The 22,929-nt window shown below is 56.2% G+C and overlaps 2 protein-coding genes across 5 annotated transcripts; both read right to left on the bottom strand.

Moving 5' to 3' along the window:
- Positions 1-319: 319 nt before the first annotated feature.
- HYAL3 (hyaluronidase 3) lies at positions 320-21,555 on the bottom strand. Of its 3 annotated transcripts, none has more exons than XM_045024808.1 (4): positions 19,499-21,555; positions 4,082-5,065; positions 1,584-1,673; positions 320-1,097 (listed from the first exon to the last, which is right to left on the bottom strand). In XM_045024808.1, the coding sequence occupies exons 1-4, from the start codon at positions 19,508-19,510 to the stop codon at positions 663-665; spliced, it is 1,521 nt and encodes a 506-aa protein (XP_044880743.1). In that variant the 5' UTR covers positions 19,511-21,555; the 3' UTR covers positions 320-662. The 3 variants fall into 3 exon arrangements, 2 of the variants coding, with proteins under 2 accessions (XP_044880743.1, XP_044880744.1); XM_045024809.1 differs by lacking the exon at positions 19,499-21,555 and adding an exon at positions 8,792-8,836; XR_006581145.1 differs by having other exon boundaries at positions 1,039-1,097; positions 1,584-2,348.
- NAA80 (N-alpha-acetyltransferase 80, NatH catalytic subunit) lies at positions 15,544-21,825 on the bottom strand. Of its 2 annotated transcripts, none has more exons than XM_045024812.1 (2): positions 21,696-21,825; positions 15,544-17,016 (listed from the first exon to the last, which is right to left on the bottom strand). In XM_045024812.1, exon 2 carries the CDS (start codon positions 16,713-16,715, stop codon positions 15,684-15,686), a length of 1,032 nt encoding a protein of 343 aa, XP_044880747.1. In that variant the 5' UTR covers positions 16,716-17,016; positions 21,696-21,825; the 3' UTR covers positions 15,544-15,683. The 2 variants fall into 2 exon arrangements, with proteins under 2 accessions (XP_044880747.1, XP_044880746.1); XM_045024811.1 differs by having other exon boundaries at positions 15,544-17,070; positions 21,696-21,761.
- Between the last annotated feature and the right edge of the window lie 1,104 nt (positions 21,826-22,929).

Raw genomic sequence — 22,929 nt, 5'->3', positions numbered from 1 at the left:
AAATGATTAGGGGGCCAGAGCACATGACTTATGAGGAGAGGCTGAGGGAACTGGGATTGTTTAATCAGCAGAAGAGAAGAGTGAGGGGGGATTTGATAGCTGCTTTCAACTACCTGAAACGGGGTTCCAAAGAGGATGGATCTAGACTCTTCTCAGTGGTAGCAGATGACAGAACAAGGAGTAATGGTCTCAAGTTGCAGTGGGGGAGGTTTAGGTTGGATATTAGGAAAAACTTTTTCACTTGAGGGTGGTGAAGCACTGGAATGGGTTACCTAGGGAGGTGGTGGAATCTCCTTCCTTAGAGGTTTTTATGGTCAGGTTTGACAAAGCCCTGGCTGGGATGATTTAGTTGGGGATTGGTCCTGCTTTGAGCAGGAGGTTGCTAGATGACCTTCTGAAGTCCATTCTAACCCTGATAGTCTATGATTCCCCTTTAAACGGGCTATCCCAGCATGGATTCATTGATTGTTTATTTGTGGGAGGGAAGGATGTAGTCTTATGGCTGGAACAGTTGATCATCCTGTGGCACATCCAGCCCTCTAGCCAGGAATAAAGGGTGTGTCAGTGCAGGAATTTCCACCAGCACCACAGGCTCCCTTCTCCCCAGGTTCTATGTCTATGAGCCTGCTGATGTCCCAGGAGCCACTCCCTAATCCAGGCGGTCACCTGAGCTCCGTCTTCCCCTCGTAGGCAGACTTAGGGCAGATCTGGGAGCCCGCAGTGTTTCTGTCCTGCACTGCGATGCAGATGTCAGGATCATGTGCTCGCGCAATGCAGTCCGGGCCCCTGATGGGCTCAGTCCACCCCGGCTTCTCACAGCTGGCTCCCGTCCACCCGCGGTAGCAGCGGCAGCAGAACTGCCCCCATGTCCTCTGGCCCGGCTCGTCCATGCCCACATAGTTGGTCAGCACAGAGTCCGCTCCCCACTGCTGCGGGCTGAGGTGCAGGAAGGCTCCCAGCTCGTCGGGGCGCTGCCTCACACACCGTCCATGCCCGTGACACAGCTGGCGGCTGCACAGCTGGGCCGCTGACGTCACATTCACCACGTAGGGCCCCAAGGTGTGGGTGATGTAACGGCGGAGGCTCCTGCAGCTCTCCTGGGGGGCAGAAAGCCACATTTACACCCAGTTCCGCTGCAGAGGCTGGCATGACCGGGGAGCAAATGCTGCCACCCGTCTGCCCCACCAACGCGCCCCAGCCCTGCCCTGGAGGAACCCCACTTCCAAATTGAGCTAGGTCTCAGGGCCCATTGGCTCATGGGCCTCCCTGCTGAGAAAGAGGAGCAGCCAGTGCCAGCCACGCAGGGCCCCCGGGGAAGGGATCTGAGAACCCACACACTCATCTCATACCCCTAAGAGTGAGTCCCTATTCCCAGACACCTCCTGCACAGCTGCTTGCATTACGACTAACACATAGGTGAGTAAATGGAGGCATCGGGCCACGTGGATGGGCACCGTTCATGCCACATGGACAAAGGGCAGCGCCACCAGAAATGAACGTTCAGACTATTGCAGATCTTAGTATCTAGGTGATTACCCCCTGGCTCTGCTGAGGGCCTGACAGGGGCTAAGTGGGGTACTTACGGCTGAACGGGAGTAGGAGTTGTCCCCCCACAGTGCCAGGCCGGTAGCACCAAGCGCCGCGCTCTCCCCAATCGTATGGACCAGGTCAGCCTGACCGAGGAAAGAAGGGAATGAGAAAGGGACATTTAGACAAGTAAAATTTGGGCACCAACTCTGGCACCAGTCGCTGGGGGCACGTTACCGTACAGTGCTGTTTTCTTTGCTGGTCTCATGGCACTGGCACCGCATCATCTGTGTGTGTGTGAGAGGCGGTGCCCGTGGGATTGGTATCCCCCCGGTTCCAGACAGCTGCAGCGTGGTCCTGAGGGCGCCCACGAGGCGTGAACATAATGTTTATGTTGGCCTGCAGGTGATATTGGCATCCCCCATGACACTGCATGTGCCCCCAGTACAGCACAGCCCCATGGCACTTTCGGGGCAACATATGAGCCCCTGGCCCCACCTTTCACTGAGCAATGCCCCTCATTCAGCCGTCGGTGTCACTGATGTGCAATGAGCCCTAAGCAGAGATCAAAACAAGCCGGGGTTTGCACTGACTGAGGCTGTGTCTACACTACAAAGATAAATCGACCTGTGTAAGATCGACTTACAGCCATCACATCTCTTACTGCAGTGGCTGATGTTCACCCTCCCCTCCTTCTGTTGGTGCAGCGCTTCCAATGACGTAAGAGGGGCAGTGTGGGGGACAGATCCAGGGAGTGGAGACTGTGTGACTGAGGAGCCAGGAGCCGACTTTCTTGTCAATTGAACAGCTCCAGCAGAGCCCTGAAATTGACAAGAGGGCCAACAGCAGATGTTACTGCAGGATATTCTGCGCCAAAAAAATAAAAATTATTCACATAAAATTTTAAAATTTTGCAAATTTTATTTGTCAATAAATAAATGTGGCTCCAGCATGGGAGTGGGGAGCACAGGCCACTGGCTGCACTGAGGTGGGAGATCACCCTGAAGCCCCCACCTCTCCCAATACAGTGACTCGGCTGCACCGGACCCTGACACAGTGCAAGGGCTGGGCCTGCCCCAGAAATGCCCTGTGGGCCCTGCACCTCTGCGCCAGGTGCACCAGGTGTGGATGGGCAGGCTCAGCGCATCAGGATCCAAGTGGGGAGGGGCTTAGTGTGGGGGGGATCCAGGTGTGGGGTGAGAGGGTTCTGTGTGGGGCAACCTGTGTGCAGGCGGCTCAGTGGGAGATCTGGATGCACAGTGGCTCACTGGAGGGTTCCAGGTGCAGGGGCAATGGGACTCTGCAGAGAAGCCAGATGAAGGTGGCTGGGACTCAGTGGGGGGTCTGGGTGAGGGGAGATGTGGCTCAGCGGGGGGGTCTGGGTGTGGATGGCTTAATGTGGAGGTCTGGGTGCTGGGGGAGTGGGGCTTGAGGAGGTGGGGGTCCAGGTGCAGCTGGTTGGGGCTCAGTGGGGTGGAAGCCTGGTGGGGGGCATTGTCAGAGGGGTCCAGGTGGAGGGGGGCAGGGCTTGTCAGGATGAGGGTTCAATGGGCCTGCTTAACAGGGGAGCCCCAGCTGCTGCCAAGAGGACGCTGCATGTCGGGCTCCCACTCACCCCCCACCACCTCAATTCCTGCATCCCCTTTTCTTCTCTATTCCTGTCACCTCACACCCACATTCCCCTCCCCATGCCCTATTCCACACCCCCTTTCCTTCCCCGCTGCCTCTTTCCCCCACCCCATCACTTCCCTCACTCCCCCTTACCCAGCCCCACCGCGGGCACTCACTGTTGCACAGAAAACAGGAAGGCTCCCAGCACACAGAAGGGGAGCATGACTGGCACTAGGACCCAGGAGGTGGCATTCAGCTGCAGTCAGCAGAGCCCAGATATAGCCTCCTTCAGCTGGGCAGCTCTGCACTTGCAGAAATGGGGTGGGGAGGGAGGGCCGTGGCATGTAACCCCATGTACCCCCCATGCCTCGCCTCTCTTTGGGGGGGGGCAATAATATCCCCAAAACTATACCCATGATCACCCCCTCCCCCCCAAACGTGTAGCTTCCCTTTGCTTCCCTGACATTTTCTGCGAGGGGGGATTTTTCTGTGGAAGCACAGTCACGCAGAATCCCCCCAGGAGTAATCAGATATAAGGAAGGCAGTGTTTACACAGACACTACCTTGTCCTAACTACACCGACATAAGCCTCTCATTGAAATGGCTTTATGATGTCAGCATAGCAGGGGAGTTACATCAGTGGAAGGAGTATTTCAGAGCGTACACCTACACTGTTTTGTCTGCAAAAGCTGACTTTCTTTGACAAAACTGTAGTGTAGACAAGGCCTGAGTCAACTGGGCATATCCTGATTACAACAGCCCCCACCCTTGCTAGCCCCTGGCTGTCCTAGAGGTGCAGCTTCACCACCTAGTAGCCATCAGTGGCTGATCCAGGGCTATTCCCAACCACCAAGAAGGTTGAAGTCTACCAATGAGCAGGATACCAAGCACATGGATCTCCAGCTCTGGTTCTCTCCTTTGTGTCCCAATCCCTGGCTCTTACCTCGGACAGGTACCTGGCGGAGTGCCGATAGGAGACTCGGGAGTATGCTATCACCGGCAGGGGCTGCTCCAGGCCAAACCGTGCCACGCGGAAGGCCTCTTGCAGGCGGTGGTGAACATAGCTCTGGCGCTTGGCTGGCGGAAGCTTGGGTGGGAGGTAGATGCTCGGGTAGAGGGCAGTGGAGGCCTCCCAGAGCCACATGAGCCGGTTGTTCCGCAGCACCTCCATGGCATTGCACTCCCCCGTGTAATTCCCCCTCTTCATCCAGTTATCGTTGAAACAGTCAGGGAACCTGTAGAAGCCCCACAAACCCCAGGGCCTCAGCTCTTTCCCCAGCTCCAGCGTCCTCTCCATGAGCTCTTGGGCTGCTCCCTCAAACTCTACCTCAGCCAAGTAGACTCGCTTCTTGGCACGCATGTCTGGGAACCTCTCCCAGACCCACTGCTCAGAGACCTCCTTGTACACTGCTTTAGGGCCCCAGTTCCGTCTCCACAGCGGCCTCCACTCCTCCCAGTCAACCACGGCCAGCCCGTGGAAGTCTGGCTGCAGGAGCTGGGTGATCTCCGCTGTGGCCCTCTCTAGGTGCTGCTTGAGGCGGACTTTCTGGGGGATCCCCGCATTGTAGTATTCGCCCTCCGGGGAGATGTAGGGGTAGAGTCCAAACTTGTTCTTGTAGAAGATGGTCATGTTCTGGCCCTGGAATGCATTGCCTTGGTTCTCCACGATGGCATAGTCCTCAAGAGGCAGGGCAACCCCAAAGCGCTGGTGGCACCGGGCCGTGGGCATGTTCCACACTACCACAAATGGCTCATGCTGGAGAAGGGGGCTGGCGGATGCACTCTCCCAACTGCGCCCTCTCAAGGGCAGGATGGCTCCGAGGCAGAACAGGACCCAGGGCCAGACAGTTAGGCCCAGAGTCATGGTGGACGTTCTGCAACTACGTCCGGTCCGGACCCCCTCCTGCTTCCTTCCTGAATGAACACCCTACAAGGGGAGAACAAATCAGAGGTGGAGTGAGACCAGGGAGCCACGCCTGGTCTAACACTAATGGGAACAGCTTGTCCACGGCTTCCTCTCTCAGCCCCACATCCTCTCCCTTGAGCTCCACCCATGACAATGGGAGCAACCAACGCAACCTGTGCCCAGGACAGACTGTGGCAGGTCACCCTGGAATCCTGGGGAAAGGCCCCAGCCCATGTCACCCACGTCAGGCTAAGGAGGACCTGATGCCAGCTGAGAACTGGTCTCTTCTTGCTACATCCTGAGGCTGCCCACGGTCAGCTTGTGGTTGAGCCCGTTGGGGCGCCAAAGGGCTACTGGAGAGGACAGCTGTGCAAACTATGCCCCAGGATTGGGAAGCATAAAACCCCATGGCTTAGTTTGCTTTGCGTCCCTCCTTGTCGTTTGTTTTCCCTTCCAAATTACAGGTGTAATGGGTGTTGAAACCTATAGGTGGTGTTTCTCTGATTGTATTAGTGCATCCCAGCCAGCCTTCAGCCTGGGCTTTGTCCACCCCCATGATGCTGTCTCCACTGTTTCTTGCCCCTTGGACTGGACCTCACCTCTGACCCGGCCTTCCCACCAGATCACACTTGGACCAGGGACTCACTCTCCACAGGGAAAGAGCCAGAACTCCCAGTTGACACCAGCAAGCAGCATCACTCTCAGATCAGTGCCCCAGGAAAGGAGCCCCTGCTTGGCCCGTCTGGGTGCAGCTCCCAGGCTGGGATGCAGGAGAGGATCTAAGGCTCCTAATTCCCAACGGAAGCTGGGAACGTTTGTGGATCTGGGCCTTAAGTTCTTTGGGGCAGGGAATGTCTCTTATTATGTATGACGGGCAGAGCCGTCCCTAGGGTATAGCAAATCGGGGTGACCGCTCCAGACCCTGTGCTTTGAGGGCCCCACAGGCTGACACAATTGGCCAGTGCAGCTGGTCCCAGAAGTGACGGGTCGGTCCCGGAAGTGGCAAACTCATCACTTCCCCACTGATGATGGGGTCCTGATCTTGGAAAACCTCCTGCAATGAAACAGCCACATACTCGTCTCCCGCCATCGCTCTGATCTGCAGTCAAGCCCCAATTGCACGTAGCTAAGGGCAATGCTAGGTTCTCTCTGCTGGTGCCCCTCCACACCAGGGTATACAGATGGTCCTGAGTGGACACCAAGAAGCTCAGGCTGAGGGAACCACTTCGGGGGAGATTTGCAGTCAGGGGTGCAAGCAGGGCAGTACCCTCCAGTACACAGTATCAGCAGGAGATTTTTAGCGGGTATGGGGTACCAGAAAGACTTGGGGCTCGCTCCCCACTCCAGAGGGCGGGGTGGGGCTGTGCTCTGCTCCTTAAAGGAGCAGAACGGGGCTAGGGAGAACATTCATTCTTTAAATGGCTTTAACAGCACAATACATATTCTAACAAATATAAACAAAGGCTTTGTTTAATTTTTTTAGCACATATATTGTGCTGTTACATTGGTCAGGAGTCCTTGGGGGCGGGGGCAGAAGGTGTTTAAACAATGTTTTTTATTCTGTTTCTCCCCATTGGTCTGAATTATCCATGACATTCATACTTCATCACATCAAGTCCAAATCATTAGAGGAATGCCTCTGCTTGCACTGACCAGAGGATGTTTGGATTGTGATGTCAGCCCAGTTCTGCAGCCTGATGGGAATCAGGTGTTGTCCCCAGTGTACACAGAATTCTTCTTTGCAGCCAAACTAGTCTAACATGCATTTTGTTAACTGGAACTGGAGCAGCAAAACAAGGAAAACAAATGCCTCATTTTCCAGCTTTGTGGGTGAGAGAACTGTAAGTGAAGATTATAATGCCGGACACTGATGGCCATAAACCAGCTGCCTCAGGAATCTGCCAAGAACTTTGCTGAAAATATGTTCCTCATCTTAGCAACGAGCTACAACTTACCACACATCTGCCCACCTTTATTTGAATGAAGCTCCTTCTGATCTGACAGCTCAGGCATTGTCAGTTTCATCCAGAACAATTTACAAACTTGGAACCTAATCCTGTAAACTCTTAATCATTTCATCCGTCCCAATGGGACTATTTGCATGACTATGGACCACTTTTGCGGACTGGTAAGAGTTTCAGGAGTCTGTTTCTATAAAAACAACGAGGAGTCCTTGTGGCACCTTAGAGACTAACAAATTTATTGTGGGTTATAGCCCACGAAAGCCCAAATAAATGTGTTAGTCTCTAAGGTGCCACAAGGACTCCTTGTTGTTTTTATAGGAACAGACTAACATGGCTACCCCTCTGAAACTTGTTCCTATAAAGGAAGTTGAATCCCCCATTGAAATGCAATGTTTGGGTACAATACCATAAAGCAGTTTAGGATACAGTTCTACTTAAAATTTGTCTTTTAATAAGTCAGACCTATGCTGAAATGGCTCCTCACCAAACTCCCATATTCCATATAAACAGACTGAATACTATATACGTGGGGGGAAAGTGAGTAGTTAAGCATGTTGATGTTTGTATATACAAAGGGGGATGTCAGAGGGGACAGGGAGAGTGTGGGGTTCCCAGGCTGGGGGCAGGGCAGGGAGGAGTCACATGGAGGGTCTGTGCCCGCCCCCCCTTGTGTCCCTCCCATGAGTGCAGTACCAGCAAGAAATGATTTCTACTTGCACCACTGTTTGCAGGGGGCAGTTAGGCACCACTGGGAGTTGGGCGCATAATGCTCAGGCTGCCTGTAAGCCGCAGCACCAGCGGGGAGCATTAAATATCACGTTCCCACTCATGCACAAGCCATGCCACTGCCCCCCTCCCCGCCAGCTCAGATGCACCCTCCCTGCGGTCATGCCAATGACTAGCGAGGTGAATGCAAGGTGGGGGAAGGGGTCCAGAACAGTTCTGACTCTCCCCACCTGATCCAAGGCATTGGACCAGGCCTGGCTGCATGCGGCCAGGGCAGCCAATGCCAGCTTGCCACTCCCAGCTGCGACAGAGATATCTTCGGAGAGAGAAGATTAGGAACCAGATCGGTCTTGGGTGCCGCGTGACAGCCCAGAGCCACACTCTAATCCCCCCAGAATGCACTGCCTGGGCTCGCACTGCCTCCCGGCACCCCGGAGACAGGCTCTAATCCCCCCCAATCTGCTGCTCAGAGCTCAGTTACAACTGACCTTGTTGCTTGAATGTCACCTACCTTTTCCCCCGTCTATTTTCACAGCCCCGGTTATTCTAGGTCTGTGTTTTCCCAGCACAAACGCTCCAACACTTATCTATACACTGACTCACACCAGCAGCCCAGCCTGCTCAGAAGACCCTGCAATAACAAACCCAAGTGCAACACCCAGCACTTGCAGGCAACCCTACAATAACAAATCCATGTGTGTATAGCCCAGCACTTCCAAGCAACCCGACAATAACAAACCTATGTGTGTATAGCCCAGCACTTACAAGCAACCCTACAATAACAAGCCTGTGTGTGTATAGTCTAGCACTTCCAAGCAACCCTACAATAACAAACCCACATGCAACATCCAGCCCTTGAGAAACTCTGTAATAACACCCTAGTGTGTGAATTCCAGTGCTAACAAATGACCCTGCAATAGCAAACCAATGTGTGCAGCCCCTATGCTCCCAACAACCCTACAGTACCAGCGTGCATGTAACTAGCTCCACTTGAGCCCTTAGCAGGGTTTGACTGATGGCACTAGAAGCACAAGCACTATTTGAGCTAAAGAAATACCTCTTAGCAGGCAGCTGTAGTAGACTTTTAGCCTCTTACATGAACCAGCCACTAGAGGAAGACAGAGACACACTCTCCCCAGTGTGGGTTACATGTGCCCTTGAGCAACTCTGCAATGACCAGTCCCTGGATATAAAGCGCATCATCAGAAGCAAGCTCCCCACAGAGCAGGACACTCCACCTCACACCTGCCAGAACAACAGATGCAAAACCTGCAGCCTTATCTCCACTGCTACAATGATCAACACCCCCACCCCACCCCAGCACATCTTTCAAGATCCACGGGTCCTACACATGTCAATCACAACATGTGCTGTACCCCATCCAGTGCACTAAATGCCCCAATAGCAACTATGTGGGTGAAACTAGGCAATCCCCATGCTCTGGAATGAACCCGCACAGGAAAATGATAAAAGACAAAAGCACCCTATCACTTCTCACAAGGCGATCACTCTTTGTCCTTTGACCACTCTTTGACCACTCAGTCCTCAGCCCCAAAGGAAACCTGCGCAACACTTACAAGTGATGAACCTGGGAGCTTAAATTCATAACTTTGCTAGACACAGAAAATCCCGGATGGAACAGAGACAGACAATAGATTTATGGCTTATCACAACAATCTATAACCCACTAACAACCCATCTCAGCTGCTTTCCCCCTCTGACTGCAAGGGTGTTAATGGGCCACGGCAACTTGACTAGCCCCTTTTGGGGGGAGGGATAGCTCAGTGGCTTGAGTATTGGCCTGCTAAACCCAGGGTTGTGAGCTCAATCCTTGAGGGGGCCATTAAATGAACTGGGGTAAAAATCTGTCTGGGAATTGGTCCTGCTTTGAGCAGAGGGTTGGACTAGATGACTTCCTGAGGTCCCTTCCAACCCTGATATTCTGTGAAATGTGTGTTAACTACTTATGCTAAACAATTGTTCAAATCTGGGATTGAATTGTGGCACTTTGAGGAAGAGCTCTGTATAGCTCCAAAGTTTCTCTCTTTCACCAACAGAAGTTGGGCCAATAAAAGATATTACCTCACCTGCCTCTAATGTCTCTCTAATATCCCCTAGGGCAGGGGTCCCCAACCTTTTTGGGTCCAGGGACCGGTTTCGTTTGCCGGACCCTCCGCAGGCGTGCCTGCGGGAGGTCCAGCTGAGCCGCGGGACGAGCGGTCCCTCCGCAGTCGTGCCTGCGGGAGGTCCGCTGCTCCCGGGGCTCAGCTGGAGCTTCCGCAGGCACGCCTGCGGGAGGTCCACCGGCTCCAGTGGAGCTTCCGCAGGCGTCCCCGCGGAAGCTCCAGCTGAGCCCCGGGAGCAGCAGACCTCCCGCAGGCACGACTGCGGAGGGAGCGCTCGTCCCGCGGCTCAGCTGGACCTCCCGCAGGCATGCCTGCGGAAGCTCCACTGGGTCGGTTCGCGGCCCGGTTTCTAAGAGGCCGCGGACCGGTACCGGGCCGCGGACCGGGGGTTGGGGACCCCTGCCCTAGGGTATGGCTACACTGGCGAGTTGCAGCACTGGAAAGCCTCCACCAGTGCTGCAATTAGTGAGTGGCCACACCTGCAAGGCACTTCCAGCGCTGCAACTCCCTGGCTGCAGCGCTGGCCGTACACCTCACTCAGCATGGGGAATAAGGATTCCAGCGCTGGTCATCAAGTATGGCCACACACCAGCGCTGTGGTTGGCCTCCAGGGTATAAGGATGTATCCCAGAATGATTTTATAAATTACTCTCTTTGTTTTGTTATGCAGCCTCTCTTTGTTTTGTTGTGAACTCCGAGCTCTGTAGCTCCGTTGATCCTGGAGTTGTTTATCTACAAACACAGCTCCTGTTTGCTGTGATCAATCTGTGAACAATCAAATGAGATAATGAGGCAGGCAGGGAGTGAGTGTTTGCTTGACAGAAACAGCGGGGGCAGAGGGGAGAAAGGGAGTCGTGTTGGCTGCAGGCTGTTTGCAGTTAAGAGTTAAGGGTAAGGGATCGGGAACATGTTCTGATTTTTCAAGTCAGGAAGCTAACACACAGTGTTGGCTTCAAAAATCCACTCTCTCTCTCTCCCCCCGCTCCCTGTCACACTATGCCCCACCCCCCTCTTTTGAAAAGCACCGTTGCTGCCACTTGAATGCTGGGATAGCTGCCCATAATGCATCACTCCCAACAGCGCTGCAAATACTGCAAATGTGGCCACACACCAGCGCTGGTAGCTGTGAGTGTGGCCACACACCAGCGCTGGCCCTGCACAGCTGGATGACCAGCGCTGCAACTACTAGTGCTGCAGATTTGTAAGTGTAGCCATACCCCTAGAGTCAGAGAGCACATGGGCATGTGATGGGGAGGGAGCATTTTTGCTAAGGAAGCTTCAGAAAGGAGCTCAGCAACATTTTTAGATGGGGGGGATATAATGGGTTCCCGACAGCTTCAGCAGAGATTCTGTGCTAGCTGAAACATTGCTAGGTCAGTACAACCGGCCCCACGGAGCTCACAGCGGGCAGTGGTCCAGGGATGCCCAGACAGCTGTTCGGTACTTGGAGTTCCTTAGGGGGCTGGGGTATTGACAGGCCAGCATTCAGGGTGGCTGATGTCCCACCTGGACTCATTCTCATTTCCCCCACCCCAGCTGAGGGCCCTTTCCCAGCAAGCTCCACAGCAAATGAAGATCCCGGCGGCAGGTGTGAATGATCACGTGACTAACAATGACTACATAGAAGCAGCTGTGGATGATGGGACAGGGTGGGATGCAGGAGATTGATCTCAGCCACTCTCTTCCCCAGTTCTCCCGGTGTTGTCACTGGGGTTCAGAAGAGCTACAGTTATGGCAAACCCCATTGCCACCTTGCATGTCAACAGTGCTTCCCCACTAGAGCTGCTCCCCTCCCAGGTGCAGGGGACAAGGGTGCAGGAGGCTCCTGGGGGGTTCTCCTCATCACATGGGAACATGGGTCTCTGCAGAGAGTGCTGCTTCCTACAAAGGAACCTTGATCCTGGTGACTCCAGTCTACTGGACAGGAGTGGATCCAGTTGGCCCACAACAGAGGTAGGGGTTATCACCCCAGAAGTGGCTGCATTTCACCAGTGGGAGAAGTGACTCCTGTATAGTAACCATAGGCCAAGGAGGCCAGGTTTGGTTTTTCTTGGAAAAAAAATAGGGGTGGTTCCAATGCTGGTTCCATTTTATCCAAAGCACCAAGCTCCAGATAACAGCCAGCATAGGCCCATCTCCCTTGTGAATACTTAGAGCCACATTCTACTTTCAGATCCTTTCAGCGCATCTCCGCTTACAAGAACCCAGTTACACTCATAAGAACGGCTATAGTGGGTCAGACCAATGGTCCATCTAGCCCAGTATCCTGTCTTTGGCAGTGTCCATGCCAGGTGCTGCAGAGGGAACAGGGCAATTAACGAGTGAGCCATCCACTGTTGCCCAATCCCAGCATCTGCAGGTTTAGAGACTGCTGGAAAATGACATTGTGTCCCTGGCCATCTCATTTAACAGCCACTTATGGACCTTGCCTCCATGAACAGATCTAATTATTTTCTGTGTATAGAGCAGGAGTCGGCAACCTTTGGGCAGTGATGTGCCAAGTCTTCATTAATTTAAGGTTTTGCATGCCAGTAAAAGGTTTCGCGTGCCAGACCGGCAGCATGGGCACCAGACGGAACCCCAGACCGGCAGCGGGCTGAGCTGCTCAGCCCGCTGCCAATCTGGGGTTCCATCCGCCGGCCCCTGCCAGCCAGGGTCCCAGACGCCAGCCCCGCTCAGCCCGCTGCCGGCCCAGGTTCTGTCATCCAGGCCGGGACCCCAGCTGGCAAGGGCTGGCGGCCGGGACCCCAGACTGGCAGCGGGCTGAGCGGCTCATCCCGCTGCTGGTCTGGGGTTCCATCCATTGGCCCCTGACAGCCAGGATCCCGGCCGCCGGCCCCGCTCAGCCCGCTGCCGGCCCAGGTTCTGTCATCCAGGCCGGGACCCCAGCTGGCAAGGGCTGGCGGCCGGGACCCCAGACTGGCAGCGGGCTGAGCGGCTCATCCCGCTGCTGGTCTGGGGTTCCATCCATTGGCCCCTGACAGCCAGGATCCCGGCCGCCGGCCCCACTCAGCCCACTGCCAGCCCGAGTTCCATCCATCCAGGCTGGCAGCGGGCTGAGCGGGCCCGGCGGCCAGGAGACCCTGGCTGGCAAGGGGTCGGTGGCTGGGACCCCAGACCAGCAGCAGGCTAAGCGGCTCATCCCGCTGCTGGTCTGGGGTTCCATAATCCAGGCCCACAGAGGGCTGAACGGGGTTGGCGGTCAGGACCCCGGCTGGTAGCAGCATGCCACTAAAAATCAGCCCGCGGGCCACCTTTAGCATGCGTGCTGCAGGTTGCCGACCCCTGGTATAGAGCAATCCCTCGCTAAGCCCAACCCTCTACCCACACAAAACCAGCTGCTTCTCCCCACCTCTCAGCACAGTTAAGAGCAGACAGAGCTGTGGCAGTAATTCACATTACCAAGACTTCCCTTTGGTTACGAAACAAGTTGCCAAATGGTTCCCAGCATATCACGAAGCAGCCTTGTGGGTCAGAACCCACCACGATTGCCCCAACAGTCAGATCAAAGGCCTTTTGGTGAGGCACTCGCCTGGTCTGCTGAAAGTTGCATTTATTCCCTTCCTTGCAAGATACGCTTTCGCAATGGGGTTTCCCAGCCATTAGCCTGGGGAAATTCTCATCTTAGTGGAGCCTGCCATGAGTCAATTGTCCCATTGTGCCATCTAGCACACGCCCAGTACAGGATCGTTTGCAATTAACCCCTAGAACAACTGACCCAGGGTCCTGGACCTTCTCCATCACAAACAATTCTTAAATCCAGATTGGCTCTAGGAATTATCATGGGGCAGTTCTCTGGCCCGTATCATGCAGGAAGTCAGCAGATGATCACAAGGGACCACCCTGGCCTTGAAATCCATGAGTCACATCACACAGTTTGAGTGACATAGGGGGGTTGTTGGCAAATGGGTCTGGAACTAACCCATACTGCTCTCCCACCTGTATATATAGGACTTTAACTCCACCCCTAATTCAATTAACCTGGCCCCTGGGAGGGGCTTATTTTAAAATGACCCATTCTCCAATTTGGATTTCCCCTCCAAAGAGAGAGAGTCAGACTAGAAGCTGGCAACCAAAGAGACGAGGGAAGAAGTGACAGAAGGGCGATGGGTCGGAGAACGTCCCCTCCAGCCAGCCTGTCCTCTCTTGAACAAGAAGGGTGGCACCTTCTTGATGCCAGCTGGGATGCCCTTCTGACACCCACCCACCATCCCTCTACATAGAGCACCCCAAGAACTTCTTCCAGTCCGTCTGGTGCCTAGTTATAAATGCCTCCCAAAGGATCTATTTACAGCAAGACAGTGGCCACCGCTGTCTTCTCCCCGTGTACCTCACACAAGATATTCTTGTCTGCCCTGTATGGGCACCTGCACATGATTGTCGCCCTGGGGGTCTGGCTGTAAGACGGATGGCCTGGCAGTGTCCCAGGCCCTCCCTGTGTCTCAGCTGGAATGTGCCTGTTATTAGCTGCAGTAGCTCAGGGTGATGGCAGATCCCAGCCCAGGAAGTAGGTTGTGGGGGGCCCCTGAGAGAGAGGCACCTTCCCCTCTGTGTTGGCCATAAACTCCTGCAGTGTAGCCTAGTGGGTTGAGCACTGGAGTGGGACTTAGAAGGCCTGGGCTCTATTCCTAGCTTGGCTGGCTGGGTGACCTCGGGCAAGTCACTGACCGCTCTGTACCTCAGTTTCCCCATCTGTGAAAGGGGGTTAATGATCCTGACTTCCTCTGTAAAGCCCTATGGGCTAGATTCACAATAGGACTTTAGACACAACTGCCACTTTAGACACCTGAATCAGGGATTCACAAAACCACTGCCCCCACCCCCAATCTTGGTAGGTGCCCAAACTTGTTTGACACCTTAAACTTTCAGGGTAAAAGTTTCCTGGGCACTTCTGTTTCTGCCTCTGAGCATGCATACTGCAGCCCCAGGTCACGCATCTTGGCACCTACGCCCCAAAGAGCGATCCACAGGCCTCACAGGCTCTGAGATCAGCGCCATCCTGCTTAGCCAGCCATGGCACTCTCCTGCCCTTGCTGAATCATAGAATCTCAGGGTTAGAAGGGACCTCAGGAGGTCATCTAGTCCAACCCCCTGCTCAAAACAGGACCAATCCCCAGATTTTTGCCCCAGATCCCTAAACTGCCCCCTCAAAGATTGAACTCACAACCCTGGGTTTAGCAGGCCAATACTCAAACCACTGAGCTATCCCTCCCCTGCCAGCTAGAACTGGGCACGTGACCAGTCAGGCTTGGCACAGGTGTAACCCACCAGAGCTTCATCACCAATGCACAAGGACCAGCCCCACGCAGATTTGTTAGTGGGGCTCTTAGCTGATGGGCCTTCGACACACAAGGAGCAGACCTGGGGGGTCCCTTTGCAACCATACTTTCAGCTCCAAGCCCCATGTCCCATATCTGGGCCTCTCTGGCAATGGGAATAGAGTAGAAGGCCACTTGCTGATTTCCCTACCCCGGCAGCTTGGGGGGGCCCCATCATAAGGCCAGCCCTGCTGCTGCTAGAGATTTCTCCAGCTGCTTCCCCAATGATCCAAGGAGGCAGCTCGTGTGAGTATCTCTACATTATAGATTTGCAGGGTCTCTCTGTAGAAATCCCCTTCTGGCTGGACCAGAAGAGATACAGGCTCCCTGATTTACCCAGGTGAACATGGCAGATGGCCCAAAAGGGAATGACTGGGATTTGGACTCCCACCCCACCCCACTGGAGTCAAAACTAAAACAACCAAGCAGTGGGTAAAGTGGGGGGGGGAGAGTTCTCCCCACCCCCAACTTTTAATCAGCAGCTCATTGGCACACCGTGCAGGAGTCAAATGTCCTTCTTCATCCAGAAGATGGGGAGCCCTCTGAGGTCGCGGTACGGTGTCTTCAGGAGGCTGTGATCATAGGGCTCCTTCCCTGCTGGACTGGAGGCGATGGGGCCAGGAGAACCTGGTTGGCCTGGCAGAGGGAGGAGGCGTGGTGGAGGACCAGGGGGAGGGGGCGGAAAGTGTGCAGAGCTTACATGGGCAGCTGGTGCAGGTAAAGGGGGTGGGGGAGGGAGCCCAGCAGCAGCAGTCTTGGAATGGAAAGGGGAAGCATGGTGAGGTGAAGGTGGCAAGGGGAGTGGAGGAGGAATGGCAGATTGTGAGAAGTTTAAAGAGCAGGTCGGTGGAGACAGAGACGGTGGCAATGGTGGCGGAGGTGGTGGTGGGCACACAATGGTGGTGCACTGGGCAGGGGGTGTGGAGGACGGTAGTGGAGGCAGGTTGGCTCCTGAAGTTCTGCTAAGATGGGAGGTGGTGGGGCTGGGCTTTCCCAGTCCCCAAGCAGGTGCTCTAGCATGAGGAGGGGGGCTGGAGAACATCTGCAGGAACTCCATGGGGACCAGGGAGCTCATGAACCCCATGCTCTGCACCGGCTCAGATGTGGTGTAGCCCAGGTGGGCATAGAAGTGCTGCTTGTCATGTGTGGTGAGATGCAGGTGCCTGAAGCCACGGGACTTGGCGTAGCGCTCGGTGGCTTCCATCAGCTTCCGGCCATACCCCTGGCCCCGCAGCGCCCTGGAAACCACTACCGTTTCCACAAACAAGCTCTCGGGGTGGCTGACTACGCGGGACAACCTGGCGTGCCCAAGGAGCTGGGTCTTTGCCATCTTCCCTTCCTCAGCAGCCTCTGTGGCCCTTTGGGTTTTAATCAGCACCAGACACATGGGGAAGTTGTCTGTGGACTTCTGGAGTGAGTACATGCGAGAGGTCTTGCTTTTCTTCCACTCTTCGTTGATGAGCTCGGCACAGACCTCCACCAGATCCGGCCTCTGGTGAAGGGGAACTGCCGTGAACAGCTCCGAAACTGAGCCCATTCTTCCCACCACGGAAGACCAAGTGGGCAAAGCTTTGCAAGTCAGAGAGAGCTAGCACCGCTCCCCAAAGCCACGAGACACCTGGGCGGGTGCACACAGCCAGATGCAACCTTGCTGCTGGAATTCCAACGATCACGGCAACGGGCCATTCCCACCGGCCTTGGGCAGATTGTGGGGAGACAGGGAGACATCAGGCCCCCCCGGGGGGGGAAGAGAGAAACTCCCCCAGGCAAATCCAACCAGGCGCACACCCAGTCTTGCAAGGGTTCAGTAAGTGCTATGGGTCGTCTTGCGCCAAGAGCTGATAGAAACAAAGCAATGGGCAGAGCTGTCACCATCTCGCTCCATCTGGCACCTGGAGAGTTTATTCCTTTTAATTTTTTCCATTTCTGGATGAGCATTTGAAAATCCACCCACAAAACTAGCCCTATAAATACCACATCTGTTGGAGGAATGGATAATAAATGGTGCGGGAAGGTGCTGGAGAAATACCGGCTGGGTCACAGAGCTGCCACAGCCGAGCTGCGCAGGTCCCCTTTCCTGTCCCAGCAAAGGGGTATGGGCCAAAGAGTGCTGGGCTCCAGCTGGTCACAGCTGGCAGATGGCCCCCTAGGGGCCAGGGACACAGAGTGTAAATCCAAGCAGCCCCAAGGATGCTCTAGCTTACATCCAGGGGTGGGTGACAGCTGGTCCAAGCGTACATGGAGGGCAAAGGTGGCCTAAAGCCATCTCAGGCCAGGTGCCCTGCTCCTGCATAGACAAAGAGTGGGGACTCCGCAGTCTGCACAGGAGATCGGACTCTGGGGCTGGTCAAGTCCTCGCTGCTGAGACCAATGAGGTTGATCAGTGCCAACTGCGATGCCAGGGTCTGTGATTGGGACACAAGGCTGAGAACCACCAACTCATTGCATGCATGCCCTTGCTGCCCACTTGAGAGAGGAACTTGGCCTGACCATCAGGACAAAGAGGGAGAGGGCTGTGTCAGGCTGGGCTGGGCGAAGTGGGAAGGGGCCATGCCACAAGCACAGTCCGTTCCAGATGGGCCCCGTCTGTTCCAGGCCGAGGAGGTCCCTGCCCCATCTCAGCTTTGGCTTGTGCCGAGCTTTAAACCCAGGAGACGCATGCACGGACCCCACCCACACTGAGGCTTGGTGCCTACTTTAATGGAGGCTGCCTGTGTCCCCCAGGAGATGGCAGCAAGCCATGGCATACAGGGTACCTCTCCTGTGTGCCAGCTCATCTCAGAGGCTGCTGTCAGGCCCCACAAACCACCTGTGCACCCAAGCTAGGGGAGACAGAGCACAGTAAAGGCTGCACCTCACCAGTGGACAGTTTAGCTAGAGTGTCCCTGCCTCCCAGAGTCACACCCCCTGCCCCCCGCCCCGGCACTGAGCCAGCAGGTCACAGCCCAGCAGATAGGCCTGTGGATGCAGTGAAATCCTCACCCCACGCACTCCCCCCCACCCGACTTCCGCTCTGGCTGGGTCACAACCTTGTGAAACTGCAACATGCACAGTCACCACCACGACTTCCTCTGAGCCATCCACTCGCTGGATTTAGAGGCATCTTGAAAAGACCCCAGCCTCTCCCAGCAGGGGGCGCTGTAGGGATGGGGCAAGAACGCTGGCTGTGGGGATCGCCCAGCTACTCCAGCCCTAGCCTCTCCCAGCAAGGGGCGCTTCAGGGAGTGGGGTAGGGGGCGCTGGCTGGTGAAGGGGGGGGGTCCTAGCTACTCCAGCCCCAGCCTCTCCCAGCAGGGGGCGCTTTGGGGAGCAGGGCAGGGGGTGCTGGCTGATATGGGGGGATCCCAGCTGCTCCAGCCCAGCCTCTCCCATTATCAGAGCACCGGTCTGCAAACTCATCAGACCAGCACCTTTCATCAGCACTAAAGTCACTTAAAAAAACCCTGAGAGGAGACAGAGCAAACACTTGCCGTCCTCTATCCAGGGCTTACAGGGACCAGCCCACCCCTGGCACCACTCTGGAGACGCTTGAATTTCCTGGCACTGGCAGGCGCCTTTCCCCCAGGCTAGTTCCCCTTGCTAGGAGCCGGCGGGCTCTGGGAAGCCACAGGCAGTTTGCAAGAGGAACCACCAGCTAAGCAGTTTTCTCAATACAGTCTGATAGCAACAACCGTGCTTCCCTGCCAGCGTTTGGAGACAAAGAAGGGCCTGGCCTCGGCAGGCGGACAGGCTCCCAGCCCCGCTGCAGCTCAATCCTGAGACAGGCTAACGTCTCCTGACCTGGGAGAGGCCAGATCTGACTGTCCTGTATCCCATAGTAACTGCACAACCCACCCTGGTGCGGCCAATCCCAGCTCAGATCCCCTCACCCTGAGCCACAGCCTTATCTCCAGGGCTTCATCCAGCCTTGTATTAAAAGGTCCAAATGAGGGGGCGCCCTGTTCTGGGGAGGAGCTATCACAGCCTCGTCCATCTCTGCAGATGAGCCCCATTCTCCAGCCTGCCTTTGCCATTGCTCCATTTCAACCTCATAGTGAGAATCAAAATACCCATTCAGGCACTGGGGAATGGCCTTAAAGGCAATGGCATCCCCCTTTATGCCAGGCCCCCTCTCAGACCTGCCAGGAGCAAAGCCAGCCTCCCAATCCCCTCTGCAGGCTAGGTGTCATCACCCCCACTGGGGAAACTGAGGCATGAGGCATGTCCAGAGCCAATAGTGGGGTTGAGAAGAGATTCCAGGAATTCCTGGCTCCCAAGCACTATGGAGACCAAGTCAGTTCTGTTAGCCGGGGAGCATGTTTCTGCTGGGTGTCCACTCACCCTGCCCAGCATCAATGCCCGTCGAGCTCCTGTGCTCTGCGTCTCCTCCCTGCCTGGGGATCGACTCAGAGACTCTGCTCTGACTGAGGCCCCAGAGACACTGTCCAGCCTCTTTCACAAGCACCTCACAGGAAGCTGCACGTTCCCCAGCCAACCACAGACACTGACACCCAGTTCTGCTTCCCAGCCATGAATGACGTGTCTGTTTAAATACAGGACGAGCCCTTGGCCCACAGACCTGGAATGGAAATTGGTGTGGGGCAGCCCCTCCCCAGCGCTGGCACACGGCCCTGAAAAGCTCTGCTCGCTGGGGGCTCCTAAAAACCAGGTAGGGCACAGCAGGATTTCAGTTCAAAGGTGGCCGAGTTGGTGGGTTCTCAGCCTGATCTCCCCATGGAGCCATCGTGTGGGCACAAACCAGCCCCTTACAGGCAGGCTCAGCACAAAGGCCAAGAAGGGGGGTGGCGGTAGAGACAGAGTTCCCTTCGCAGCTGTCAGTGAGGGGCACATCCAGGGGGCACAGTGAGAAGAGAGCTTGCCCTGGCGCTGGCTGAGCTAGACCTGGTCTCTGGGGCTTCAGCCTGGCACCTTCAACCTTCAAATAAAAACAAGACCCCAGCACAAAGGCCCGGGGCATACAAAGGGTTAAAACAGGGAGTATTCACTATGGTACCTGGAGCACTCCCATAACTGCTATGCCGATAACACAAGCCCCTGGGGGACCAAGCTTCAGGGCAGCAGAGTGGGGAGGAAGGAGGACCAATCTCTAGATAGGCCTGCCTGTCTAGTGAACCTACCTGGCCGGGGTCCTAGCAGGCACCCACAGGGCACAGCCAGGGGGACGGTCACCCTGCCAGGGTTCCACCTAGCACCCACAGGGCACAGCCGGGGGAAGCTCACCGTGCCAGGGTCCCAGTGGGCACCCACAGGGGGTGTGCTTACATGGCTCAGAGCACAGAGGTGGGCTATGTCTGTGCAGCCTGGGGAAGTGTGGACACACGCCTGGGCACACGGACAAACCCCTGCATGGTCCCTGTTGAGAAGGGGGCCCAACTGCCCCCTGCAAACATTCCCTGGCACTGAAACAGAAATTAGAGGCGGACTAGGGGGTGGGGGGAGTGGGTCAGCCACCAGGGCTCCTCCTTGCTCCCCTAGGGGTGGGGAGACCCCTCCACAGCAAGTACAGCTCCACTTCCAGGGCATTGTACCTGCCATTCAGCTCCCCTGCAGTGGAGGTTTGTCCTAATTCTCCCTCTTGGGATCAGATCCCTCCCTGCACCTGGCCCAAGAGGCGGCAGCCTCCCCTACTCAGGGTAAGAGGGAAGTAGGGGGACCCCAGAGCAGCCCAACATTGTGCCTCTACCTCAATGAGCCCTATGGGGTTTGCAGGGGTGCAGAATCGCAGGGGTGCAGATCCAGCCCCACCTCCTCCCATCCCCATCTGCTCCCTTTCTCTGGCCCTTCGCCCCAGGTTGGCCCCGTGCCCAGAGCTGCTGCAGAGATGGTGTAAAGGCCAGAGCTATTCCCCAGGGGCTGACACCTGCCTGGCACAGCCCCTTGGCATTAGCCTCGCTGGCACAAAGGGCACCTGATTCCCCATGCCCTGTGGAGCCATTTAAGCCAGGACAAAGTGTGGGTGAAACTCCCTCATGATGACTGAGTGGCACTCAGCATCCTCTGTGCGCTGGCATAAATAACCACCCGGGGCGTAACGGAGAACCAGGCCCCAGAGCACCACACCCTTCGGGTGCTCCCACCACCGTGTCCCTGTTGTGGCTCCCACAGACATGGGCTGGCCAAGCTTCCTGCTTTTACCACCAGGGACGGCTCGGATGCAGGGCCGGGCCCTACCCACTGGTGCTCTTGGCAAAGCACTAGCGAGAGCTGTGGGCAAATGTGGAGTTTCCCTCCCCAGTGCAGACAGGGCTGCTGCTGTCTGAGAGCCAATGTGTCACCAGACCCAGCGTCTAGACGGCGCAGGGAGACAGAACCTCCCCGATCACCCTGTGGGTTTAGTCCCCCGCCCCCAGGCCGGGTCACAGCCCGAGCGGGGCTCCCCGTCCCCCGCCGCCAGGCCGGGTCACAGCCCGAGCGGGGCTCCCCGCCCCCCGCCGCCGGGTCACAACCCGAGCGGGGCGCTATGGGGCAGGGCCCCGTTTCCCCGCCGTTCCACCCCTCGCAGGGCCCCGGTACTGACATGGCGGCACCGTGCGCTGCCGGTCTCGCGTCCCGTCCCGACGCTCTCCCCGGCGGCAGACACTGCGCCGCCTGCTGGCCGGAGGCTGCCGAGCGCTGAACCCGCTCCTCGGCCGTGTGAACGGGGCAGCCCCCCGCGTTCGGTCAGGCCCGGCCTATGGACACCTGGCCCTGCCCCCTGGTACCCGGCCAGGCCCATTGTCGTGGGGGCTCTACACTGGCAGAGAAGCGGGGTGTGATGTACTCGTGGAGGAGGGTATAGGAGGAGCGGGGGTATCAGGAGGGCTGCAGGGGGAGGTGCGGGAGGGTACAAGGGGAGAGATGCGGGTGAAGGGAGAGTACAAGGGGAAGGGGTGCAGCGAAGGAGCGATGGGGGGAGGTACAAGTGGAGGGGCTGCGAGCAGGCTGGGGGCGGTGCAAGGGCTCAGAGGGGTAGGCGCTGACAGCTGCTTCCCCATCCCGGTGCAGGCAGAGCTGAGAGGACAGACACTGAGCCCCCCCCCCCCCAGGTGCCCGAGTCGTGTGGGTCTCCTGGTGGGGCACAGGGGCAGTATCCACTGCCCCACTCGGAGCCGGGCTCTGCCTCTCCCCACCCAGGGCAGGTAGCATGGGGCTGAGGTGGGGGAGGTGTGCAGCGGGCTGGGTCCGGGGACAGGAGGGGGCAGCTCCCTGGCAGCTCGATCTGCCCAGCCACTCGCCCTGTCAGCGTGCGAGCCGGGATCTGTGCCCCCTGCCCAGCCCGGTGGCACCCTGCACAGCCCACTCAGGCAGGGAAACGCCGCACCACCCTGGGGAGACTCAGAGCCAGTGATTTCCCTACACCCCGCCCCCCAGGTGTACACCCCACCTGAATTTTCTCAACACCCCCCCCCCCAGTTTTGTGAGCTAGTTACATACCCGTTTGGAAATCTGAATTTAAACTGAAACATTAATACACACTTTAAAACCTTATACAGTGTATGATAAAATATGTGTATCTGAAAAAGTATAATAGATTTGAAAAGTATGAACATAGACTAGCTTCCTTGTTTCCTTATACAGCTGTTTTTTATGACAATGTCAGTGCATTCATTTCGGTGATGTTGGCCAACCTAATAATTTCAAATGATGATTTGTAAGCAAAGTCTAAATGAGTTCTCCCTGACAGCTAGTGATGAGCTGGGGGCTAAGGCTTCAGGGCCAGATCATATTTACATTCACACCTAATCTACCTAGGTATCCAGCAAACAGAGCTG

This window comes from Mauremys mutica, chromosome 7 (genome assembly GCF_020497125.1).
Source record: "Mauremys mutica isolate MM-2020 ecotype Southern chromosome 7, ASM2049712v1, whole genome shotgun sequence".
Taxonomy (NCBI): Eukaryota; Metazoa; Chordata; order Testudines; family Geoemydidae; genus Mauremys; species Mauremys mutica.
The sequence above is the reverse complement of the archived record's forward strand: the minus strand, read 5'-3'. Positions and strand labels throughout refer to the sequence as shown.